Source organism: Dunckerocampus dactyliophorus, chromosome 8 (genome assembly GCF_027744805.1).
Source record: "Dunckerocampus dactyliophorus isolate RoL2022-P2 chromosome 8, RoL_Ddac_1.1, whole genome shotgun sequence".
Taxonomy (NCBI): Eukaryota; Metazoa; Chordata; class Actinopteri; order Syngnathiformes; family Syngnathidae; genus Dunckerocampus; species Dunckerocampus dactyliophorus.
In genome coordinates this window covers 25,949,576-25,961,632 of record NC_072826.1, presented here as the reverse complement: position 1 = coordinate 25,961,632, position 12,057 = coordinate 25,949,576, and the positions used below count along the sequence as shown (strand labels likewise).

Here is a 12,057-nt window from a genome sequence, read left to right as displayed (position 1 = left end):
GTGTAAACAAAGAATAATAAGAGTGTAAAGGTGACAATAGGAGTGTAATTTCATGTGTGCATGGCTCTAATATGAGTTTTAACAAATTATTTAGAAGGTCATAAACATGTTTTCTATGCTGTAACTACGAAAATATTCCATTTATCAATATTGTATCCTACTTAACGGAAATTAACTTACCGCGGTCGGGTGTGGAACCAAATGACAGACATAAACAAGAGACGACTGTATACATTTACGCCATTCCAAAAATTCCCACTTTTCCGGAAATTCTCATTTTTCCAAACACAAATTCCCTTTCATCTTGATCATTTGTACTCCTTCTGATTCAACTGAACTGATTCAAACCATTCCAATACCAAAATATTTAGCTCATTGAAAACATTCAGGCTACATGTTTTTGACATTCCACAAATGCCCTGTTATACAGGAATTCTGCATTTTCCAACCAGGTTGAAATGAATGTCATTTTCCCACATTTATCAAACAATTTAAACCAAAAAATTCAGCTCATTTAAATCATTCAGGCTACATATTTTTCTGGAAATTCCACATTTGCCCAAAAACTGACTGATATTAATGTTGTTTTCCCACTTTTACCAAAAAAGTCACACCATTCCAGCATCAAAACATTCACGCTGTCAGGCTCTACAAAACCTGCACCACCTGAACCATGTTGTAGTCACGATGCTTTACTTTACTTTACTTTACTGTTCTCTTTACTTGTCTTGCTTGCTTGCTTGCTGCTGTAACAAGTAAATTTCCCCGCTGTGGGATAAATAAAGTACATACAATACAATACAATACAATACAATACAATGCTAACAATTTTCCATATTCTACAAATTTTCACATTTCCCAAAATTCTACTTTTTCCAAACATAGATTCCCTTTGACTACTACTTCCACATTATCAACCGACTCCAACGATTCCAACGCCAAAACATTCAGCTCATTCAAAACATGCAGGCTTTATATTTTCAGCATTCCCAAAATTACCTGTTTTCCGGGAATTCCACATTTCCCAACCCAAAAATTCAGGTTGAAATTAGCATCATTTTCCCACTTCATCGAACAATTAAAATCATTTCAGCATCAAAACATCTATGACAAAAAATGCCCACATTCCAAAAATATCCACTTTTCCCAAAATTTTACTTTTTCCAAACATAAATTCCCTTTGATGTGAAGAATTTATACAACTACCAAATTTCTTAACTGATTCGAACCATTCCAACGCCAAAACATTCAGCTCGATTAGGACATTCAGGCTAGGAATTTAACATTTTCCGGCCTGAACATTCAGATTGAAATTAATGTAATTTCCCACATTTATAAAACGATTCAAGCCATTCCAGCATCAAAGCATTCATGCTAAAAAATGTCCACATTCCAAAAATTCCCACTTTCCCCAAAATTCTACTTTTTCCAAACACAAACTCCCTTTGCTCTTGAGAATTCTTACTACTTTCACATTTCTCAACCGATTCAAACCATGCCAACACCAAAATGTTCAGCTCATTCAAAACATTCAGGCGATGTACTTTTGACATTCCACAAATGCCCTGTTTTCTGGGAATTCCACACTTTTCCGGCCCAAAAACCGAAATGAATGTCATTTTCCCACATTTAGAAAACAATTCCAGCCATTCCAGCACCAAAACATTCACGCTAACAATTTTCCACATTCCAAAATTTTCCCCCATGATTCTACATTTTCAACATTTCAGCTCAGCTTTTGCACTCTTTTGCACAATTTCCACACACACTGCCTTCTCTACTTATTTTTATTCACCCAACTGTATGCGATCCAATACAACGCTATATCAGCAATTCATTCCTTACAAAGACAATAATGCTCACCTTTGACTGACTGTCAGAGAGCTATTGATATACAAATGATGTGTACTATTTTGCTTGTATTGTGTCACTCTACCATTCTATCTCATTGGTGGCATTACTAGGCTACACGAGAAAGACACAAAGCTATAAATCAAAAATATTGTCATCTTTATTGCACTAATGTTGTGTCTCGTGAGTGTATTTGCTGCGCATTGTGTGTTGAATCCACTTGATCAAGACAAAACAAAAGAAAAAAAAGATGGTTTGGGTTAGTGGCGGCGCCGTCAAAGACGAGGCGGTGATGAGAAATCACTTTACAAGGTCAAGCACAGAACGCTCCTCTGAGCGCTCTCGTTCATCTTGTTGGAAGGTAGACTGCAGAAATCGATACGCGGCGGCCATTATGGGAGCGCCACCCACGTGCAAGGTGTCCTGTGTGTGCATGTGTGTGTCTGCGTGTGTGTGTATATACGGTGGGCTGGCTAATAATGAAGTACTCCAGCAGGAGATGTGTGTGTGACCTTGTTTTTAGGACATGACAGTGGCTTTCTGGCTCACGCACACAAATCACGTCATGCAATTACATTTTTGTCCAGATGACATAAATGCTAGAATTGAAATAAACATGATGGTTTCTGTTCAACACACAAACGCAGACTTGTGTGACCTAGAAATGGTCTATTTGCATCGTACACGTGGGACGAGACGCTGACAGATTCAGGTTACTGCTTCACGGCGTCTACGATCATGTATGTGCTGATGTCACCGGGCCACGCACTCTCAGTCCAGAACCACACATCACAAGACACTGAAAGACATCTACAACGATAAATGTGAAACCATGTAAAGTAGAACCCGATTGAATATCTGACAAATATTTCACAAAATAGAATCATGAAATACGCAATGTCATTTTACCACACGGCTTATGGTATCGTAAGAAACGCTTACACAGTAATGTGCATGCAAAACAATACTATTTTATAATAATGTAGAACCTGCAAGGCATGCTGGGTAACTTCCTGTTGGGGAAGTGTGCGTGTGGGCTTCCCAGGTCAGCATTGCAAATGAGAATCTGAGAGTTTTATGCTGCCGATTTCGATACTGATCATCCATGAGTGACACATGGATTAACTGTAGATTAACTGTAGATTTCAATTTATTTACGTGGTATTGGCCAGGGGCGCCATTAGACAATTCCAAGGGTCGGATTGTCTTTTTTTCTTTTTTTTTTGCCTTTATTTGTATGAAACGTTTTTTGTACTGTTTGATACAAACCTGAATTGAATTTGATGCATGTTTTGGAGTAGTGTAATACAAATACAAGGGAAATAAATTGTCCAATAATTTTTGGGGGGTTTTTGTTCAAGATAACAAAATGAACAGAATAAAATAATACACATAAATATCTTTATTAAATACTGTAGAAATCTGTCCTGCTTAACTTAAAACAGAATAAATTGAGTGTCCAGGCTGCAGGGGTCTCCAACTTTCATCACTATTAGAGCTGTCCACTATTTGTGTTTTATTTATGACTGGCAACATTTAAATTGTACACTACTGTATTTACCAAGCACATCTCAACTCAAACATTGTGGGCATCGTCTTTATTTAGCGCTCATTTGTCACTACCCTGTATATAAAGGTATAAAGTCTGATTTGGACAGTTATAGTAAAAAACTACTGAGAGTTCAAACAAATATTCTTTGACCGTGTGGTGAGCTACTCAAAATCAGCTGATAAAGTATCATCATAAGGCTTGACACACTGTGTTTATGGCCATTAAACAACCACACACAAATAGTGTTTTGAGGACGAGACAGAATCAGCATAATGACAACAACAGAGCAAAATTGTTCAGCGACAGTGGAAAAAGTTAGTACGTACCCCATGAACGTGATCTCCACTTGTCGCTTTCCCATGGGACAAAAACAACCTCCGAACTAACCGCATTGCTTGTTTGTTTTAAAAACAAAATGTCACTGTGGTTAAAAAGTCACATTTGGAGTCCAAAAACGAGAAGCTAGGCGGATAACTCTAGCTAGCGAGCTAGCTAGCTGTTGCCAGTGACAGCTATGCAAAGCGCATAAACAAAGATGCAAGATACAATAAGTCGAACGGCAACGCGTTTGAGAAGGGAGTAATCAAACATGCTGGCCTCGATTGGTGTAGGCTGTGTCAAGCTGTCAAATTGAATCCATGAGGTTTTACAGACTAGTTCTGGCAGCAATATAGGACAATGTGCGTCCATTGTCAACTAAATATGACTTTTGGCAACCCCACCTTTGCCAGTTTTTGTGATCGACTTTGAACGGCATTCATCGGCACATTCATATCACGTGTTTTTTACGGAAATCGTGTCATGTTCTGTAGTGCCGCCTGTCTGCCATTTTGCTACAGTGCAGAGGCGGAGCTGTGGGCGCACACCTGCTGCCAATTATCTCCTGTGCTTCCTATACGGGACGCCGGCACACATCTAGTGCCAGATTGTTCCCTGCTCTTAGCTGCTCACCATCTGCCTGACTCACGCATGTTGTGTTGTTTATCACTTTCTGGTCAAAGCTGCTCATTGTGACTACTTCTCATTCTCTGCTTGGCTTCTCCAGCAGCGGCATTTCAGCACTACCTCGCTACGGTTAGTTCCTGCTTGGTTTTCAGCAGCGATTTACTGTATGTTTTTTCCCTTTTGGTTTTCAGCAGCGCCTTGTGTTCACTGGTATTTTATTTTCCCCTGCTGTTTTTTCTAGCAGCACATTTTGTTTCCATTTTTGGCTTATGCCTTGTGTCTTTTTGTTACTGAACTATTTACATGTTTTGTGTACTGAAACCTTTTTCCTCCTCTGGAACGTTTTTTGTTCACTACGAGTGTGTTTTGTTGTGTGTGTTGTTCTGTAGGTTTTATTCATTTACTTCCACCTGCTGGATCTGGTGAATGACTGCCACCACGTCATCCCCAGCTTGGTGGAAGTAAATGAATGAAACCTACAGAACAACATGACGCATGATACAAAACAATATCTAATGTGTCTCATCTTATAGATTGAATGTTGTCTTTCAGAATAGAATACGTACAATCTAACTACAGCTACCAGCCTAAAAGCAGACTGGATCAACTTGTGTTCAATCCCAGTGGAAGTAGACATGCACAGGCGTGGTGAATCACTAAATCAGTAAAAAGATCCCCAAAGATCAGAGTTTCCTGGGTGAAGCTTGAGGAAACATCTATTTTTACTCCTGCCGTCTTCACCAGCAACAAAGCCACGCTGCCACCTGCTGCCAAGTGGTGCACGACCGCATCCAAAGCAGTGTGAAGATGACAGCGGGAAGGAAGGACTTGTGAGACTTGTCTTCCTTCTGGTGAAGTCTAGTGAAGTCTATCTTCTCACACCTCGCACCTCAGAAGCTATCAGAAAGCTAACAAAGACATTCCATGGCCGCGTCATTTACGTACTTACAGATTTGGAGAGCCTAAGTGCACTGTCACTACACGGATGTTGCACTCAAAACGCTCAAAATGGTGAGTGCGCAGTGATGGACGCTTTACCGCCCCCATTAATCACCATCTTGGCTACACTGGGGAAGGGGAGGGACTAACAAACAAAAGTGATGGCGTTATCTGCGCCTCACCTGAAGCAGGGGAGCACATAAGCCAGGAAAAGAAATTCTGCGCACTCAAGGCGTCAGTACACGGTGTTACATAGTATACATATTAAAGTGGACTGATGGAAGTACAGTTTTCGTCCAATGGCATTAGTTTGTTCCAAAAGGGCTGAAGAAAACCGAAAAGTGCAAAAGCCGAGGCAATTTTTACAGTGTACTGTAGGGTTGTCACAAGACAATCAGTTCACGAGATGAGAAGATACACGAGATTGGGTCTACGAGTATGAGACGATACGAGATTTTACTATTACTTTTAAGAAAAGTGGAATGAAAAAATATAAAAAAAAATATATGCCAGTATATTGCAATGTACTCATTTAATTTCTACTACATTACCTTGCATTACTCCTCAAGTGGCTACAATCTTCTGCACTCTGCGTGTATGCTACCAGCCCCGCCTCCACCCACTGACAAGAAGAGACTGTATAATTGAGAAGAGGGCTCCCTCCGTTCATGCCGTTGTTCTATGGAACAAAGGCGGCAAGGTGCTGAAACCAATGCACAGAGTGAACTCTCTTCCTGCCTGTTTGGAGGTGAAAGACGAGTAAAACAGACGCGCAGGCACATGGCAATAGACTGAACAAAATTATTAGCAAGTTCATTTTCATTTATTGTGTAATTAATTAATTGTGAATTAATTAATTAATTGTGACATGAGCTCTTGTGACATCCCTAGTGAACTGTATCATTGTGTGTGTGGGTGTGTGTGTGCGTGTGTGCGTGTGTGCGTGTGTGTGTGGGAGGAGGAGGACGGGTCCGTGCAGAGAGGACAGTTGAGTTTGCTGATGTTGTTTTGGTGTGGTTGTGGCAGACAGTAGCCTGTTTTGTTTTTGCAATAAATGGATTGTTGATGGACCACCTCAGCGCTCAGGAACTAATTACACAGTGTACATAACATACTTCTTGAAGTGTACTGATGGAGATACAGTGGAACCTCGGTTTTAGTCGTGAATTTGTTCCAAAAGGGCAGACAAACAAAAATGTAGAAAAACCAAAGTAATTTTTGCACTAGGAAATAATTTTAATCCAATTAATCCGTTCCAGACACCCAAAAATATGAACAAAAAAGACATTTTATTGGGAGTAATTATAGTTTTACATGCCGAAATCACTGCAAAATAATTATAAATGATGAATGGTTGGAACTTACTGTTGGTGTGGACTTCCTGTACATCCTGGTGAGATTGAATCCAATAGTGTTTTTCACTCTTTATCAAGTTGCTGCCACTCGCAACTTTCTTTGGCTCCGTGACGGGTTATTTAGTAGTCGCACTCAATAAAAAAAAACGCACAGACAGTGAGTCAGCAAGACATAAGGTACTCTATTTCGCTGAATGATAGAGTACAGGACAAATGGACTAGTTTGCAATATTGTACAAACACAGAGGCAAGTTTTTGGCCCAAATTTCCAATGAAAACTGAGGCTTACAAAAACCGAGGTTTGACTGTATTTTGATGATTATTATAGCTAAACTGGGTCACCAAAATATTAGAAACAGCTATCAGTACTGTATGAGAGAGTAGAGCTGTAACAGTCGTATTTTCAATTTCCAATGTATGAAATCTTGAGTTTGATGTCAAATTTTCAGGAAAAAACTGTCTTAAAAAGTCGTACAAGTTTCAAATATCCTCAAAAGTGAACATTGTTTGAACATTGTTATCTTTGTAAAGGCAGAGCTTATGAGATGGTGTGACTATTAGTATTAGTAGTAGTGTCATAGTACGAATTCTTTCTCTCAGTGTTTAGTCAGGATTAAACATTGCACAGTTCAGCCAAAATAAACACAAGTGTGACGTGCGAGCGTGCGTCAGGGCGAACAACAGTCAGCTGGCACTTTTTATTTATTCATCATCATCATCATCATCATCCTCAGAGAATGGAACGCCAGAGGAAGACTTGGTGGGAGGGGCAAGGGAGGTGAAGCTTCAGACAGGATGGAGGGGATGATGGAGCAGTGAGGGAGACGGAGCAGGAAAATAAAACCTACATTCTCATTTTGCTACATTTGTCTTTGGCTTGGCGCCCGTTTTCTCAGTCAGACGAATGACGAGCAAAGTCACTCCAGGCCAGCGTCAAACATGTGACTTATGGAGAAAAGGGGGATCGATTGGGGGAGGGGGAGGGCGATAAGAGTGGGGGCGCCTCTATGCTGGAGAGACGACCCAAAAAAGTCAGGAGTAAAAACAATGGACTGTCGGGAAAGGAGGTCTGCTCCACTGGGAGGAAAGATGAATGGTGAAGCAGGTGGGTGGGAGGTGGGGGGTGCTGGGGTACCTCAGTGATGCTGTCACCCTCCTCGAAACCGCATTTTTAGACAGAAAATGGGGTTATAACATGATCACGCTGAGAGGGGCAGTCACAGTGGCAGCTTAAGATGGATGCTACACTGTCAGTACACTTCAACAAGTATACTCGCACACTGTGTACTTAGGTCAAGAATCATGAGAGACTGTTTGCGTGACGCGCTAGGTGCTAGCAATGAAGTTGAAACTCTTAAATATCAATTCATGTAAACAACTGAAGTGATTGCAGCTGCTACAGGCGGTCCTCGGATACGAACCAGCTCTGTCCTTGCAACGCGGTGTAAGTCAAGTTTTAGTGCAATCCCCGAATTAACACTTAAGACACTCACAATGTACACACAACACATACAATTAAACTAATAAAAGACCAAAAAAAACACTGCCATGCCTTATTATTACTGTCGCTTTCATAGGAGCACATCCTTTAATGTGCTCAAGGTTGCTGTAGCAACCTCGCAGTTCTGCGTAATTTTATTCAGTTTTGTGATGTCCGACTGTCTGTGAATGTAAGATGAGTCTTGAGAGAACATTTCAGTTTGCCTATGTTGTTTTGGCGTGGTTGCGGCCGACAGTAGGCTGTTTTGTTTGCAATAAATGGACTGTTGATCAATCTTACAATCCGTGTAGACATTACAGTATCATTTTATCCTTAATGATAGTCGCGACAGCCAGCCCAGTGTTGACAGTCATGTAGCTCCTTTTTAATAGTGAATGGCAACCACTCGATGGAGCATTATCGGCAACATTTGGATCGGCCCATAAAATATCAAGCAGTGTTGAATGGGCCCTCGCATTCCCACGCAACTCGGGGTTCACACAAATCGGAAGGCATGCGCATCCCATTTCCTGTCGCAACTGGGTGGCACTGGGAAGAATTCAGGAAGTGACCCATGTATAGCTTCAAGGTGTCGTCTTCATCATATGTACCAATTATGATGAAGATCTGACCTTGTGGCACTGAGTTATTAACGTTTATATTTTAGTGGCAAATTGTCAGATTGATCATCAAAGTTTGTTGCCATGCCCCGCTCACATCTTATGGAACAGCCTAAAATTCTTTGCAATATAACACCGCCCGTCTCTCTAGTATTCGTGATTTCCATTTGGGCTCATTTGGTCTAAGTGCCTAGGACTAGTTTGCTGAAATGGAACCCCTGGTTTTCACCCAAAATTGCCACCAGAAAACAAAATGACTGGCCTGTTTGTTTTGGAACATGGGTTCTTGACACTTTTTTGTGCATCCTGTCATGACAGAGTTTTGGGAGTTCGTGTTCGGGACCCCTGTAGTATAAAGTTGTCGGAAAAGAAAGTCGCGGAAATTATATATAATTTTAAAAAATAATAAACATAGCAGTTTCAAGAGGGCCTTCACACCTCGGTGGTCGGGCACTAATTATTTTGCTATGACTTTTTCTTGCTTGCGCATACCCTCTTCTTCAAATGAGGTGGCGATTACAGAGTCGCTTTGTGTTTGGTAGTCCCTCTGCTTCCACGATGGAGCCAAGATGCCGACTTTTCAGGGTGGTAAGTGGCCATCAGTGTGAGTGATGAGTGCAACATCCAGGTACTGACAGCGTACTGCATTTTGCTGTACTCAAAAGTGTAAACATGCACATTGTGTCATTAAATAACTTGAAGTTGAACATTCTGCCTTCAAACTACAGTACATGCATTGTAAACAACCACAATGCATTCTCTAAATGTTTATAAAACATTTATTTTTATGGTACATGAAAGTTATTAACTGCCCTTGCCTCATGTTTTATAATAACTGTTTTGCTTTTGCTCCCTCCATATAAATTATTATTATGAGCCTGCATGAGCCAAAAAAAGCCATTAAATGTTGGTGCACATCCAGATCCGAAAACCATTCCATTTTTATCAACGCTGATTTCACAGGAGATGGTCAACGTGTCCTTATCCTGCCCTTCATTTTTTTGGTCTTTGGCAGCCAGCTGGCAATGCACAGTAAAAAAAAAATCAACTGATTCTTTGGCATTTGACGTTGAAAACATGAGGAAAAAATGAGCTAACTTGAGAAAATTGGGGGCTGAGACGCCACCTACATTGACATAATAATGGCATAGTGCGTACTATAGCTATCTATAGCTATAGCTTGGACATCAGAACATCAATAGGTTTACTGCATCACTGAGGGGTTCCTATGACAACATGCTCGCAATGAACCAATAATATTCAACACAGACGCATACGGAACGTTTGCACGCATCAAATTTCGTACTGCAGTTTTCAGTTCACTTTTATGAAAGTGCACGTTGTCAATGAAATGACCTCCGTTGTAACGTAGCAATTAGAGTGGATCACAGCCAAATGAATGACATCATCACAAGGCCCGCTTCTTGCAGACCGTCTTGGACTGCTGGCATAATATGTGTGTGTGTGTTTATTCATTTCATTCATCACGCCAGAGCTCCGTACTGCAAGGATTATAATGAAGACAAGACGACAACCTAATAAACTTAATAAAGCTTCTGGGGTGACCACAGTTTGACCCTGGAACAGATTATTTCTATTTACAGTATACTGTATTCCTGCTTTTGTCTATTGTGAAATGATTTATTCTATTTTTGACTCGCTCTTCCCCAAAAAACCCTCCTGCTCGCTTGATGTTGACGTCTAACAATTTCGGATCAACATTTGCAATAAAAGTAACAAACGTAAATATAGTGGGCTTTTTTTAACAGTGGCACATGTATGCTGTGTATTTTACCTGCATTATCATGTATTTATAAATTATTACCCACTTAGGGTGAATGAGATGTGTTTTCTGCACAAACAAAATTGCCTTTTTTGGGACAGTTTTTTTTTTACAGTTTTTTTGGACAACAATTTTTCTTTGACCGAAAATGCAATGTGTGTTCAAGCCACTGTACGCTAACAAAAGTGGTTCTTTGTACACCTATATGACACTGAAAAACGTTAAAATGTGACCTAAAACATTGCATGTGCACTTAATAAAGCTTCTTAGATGGCCATGACTATTTCTATATAAAATATGAATCATCAGTGGTTAACTTCTTTTTACACTTGTGCAACACTTAATAATGTTAAAATGTGACTTAAAACATTGCATGTGCACTAAGTAAAGCCAAATAAAGTCTGACCGGGAACACATTACTTCCAGCCCACAGTGTTTAACTTCTTTTTACACTTGTGTGAGACTTCATAATGTTAAAATATGACCTAAAACGTCGATTGTACACGTAATAAAGGCCATAGTTTGCCCCTGGAACAGACTATTTTCTGGGCAAGCATCCAAACATGTCGCCCTTTGCTGATTTGCGCGCTCACACACGCAGGCACACATGCACTAACTCACCGCCATCGTCCTCGTCGAAGGAGTTCATGCACGGGAAATAGATGGCGAGCGCCTCGAAGGAGGCGGACAGGCTGATGCGGCTCTGGGAGCGCTCCATGTAGAGGCCCGCCGCCGGGCCCGGGTCGGCCGGCTTGGCCAAGCGCGGCTGGGCATTCTTCACGCGGAGTACGGCTCGCGGCGTCTTGGACGGCTGTCGGCTGCCCCCCAACGGCAGACCCTAGGCAGCCGGAAAAGGCGAGTCAGAGGCCGGGATGCTGGGCTGGTGCAGGAGGAGAAGGTGCTCTCATAGAGGATGCTGATGGTGCTCTGCTCCTTTGTCAGATGATGACAAACATCCCAAAAGTGAGCAGGTGGGCTGTGGCTGGATGTGGGGCTTTGGAGGCTGGAGGTCTATCTGTGGCCCAGTCTTCGGGTTCCGCACATCTTCCTTTTACTGGTCCAGTCCGTCTCTGCTTGGCTCCGCTGGATTTTTCATGACAAATACCGGAAGTTTGCCAGCCCTCCAGAGAAGCCACTTGGGAGGTTTCGCTGCTGAAAGGAGGTCGCCTCCCAGTCTGGGTCAGCACCTGAGCAGTGAGATGCGAACTGGGCCGTCCTGATCCAGTCAGTCAAAATGATGACTGTCTGCGAGTGTGGGGCTGACTGGACCCCACCGGGCTGCCAGCGAGGGGAGGGGGGAGAGGGGGCATACTGTTGCTGACAGCGCAGCCAATCACAAGCTGATTGACCGAGTGGGGGGCGTGGCTTAAGAGACTGTCGCTTTTCCGTCTATCATGGACATGAAACAATGTCACAGTTATTAAAAATAAGAGCTCAAATATTCTGATCTCATTCAGTGACGTTTTATGTTTTTATGTAGGGGCTGTACAGCAAAAAAAAGCACTGCCACACATTCACTGTGAAACTCCATA

General features: G+C 41.6%; 1 protein-coding gene across 1 annotated transcript in view; it reads right to left on the bottom strand.

Annotated features, from left to right (window-relative positions):
• rims4 (regulating synaptic membrane exocytosis 4) overlaps positions 1 to 11,794 on the bottom strand; it is a 29,040-nt gene extending 17,246 nt beyond the window's left edge. The window contains exon 1 of the mRNA XM_054784898.1: positions 11,147 to 11,794. Coding sequence (XP_054640873.1) covers positions 11,147 to 11,243 — 97 coding nt within the window. The 5' untranslated portion in view covers positions 11,244 to 11,794. The remainder of the gene's footprint in view (positions 1 to 11,146) is intronic.
• Positions 11,795 to 12,057: the final 263 nt, after the last annotated feature.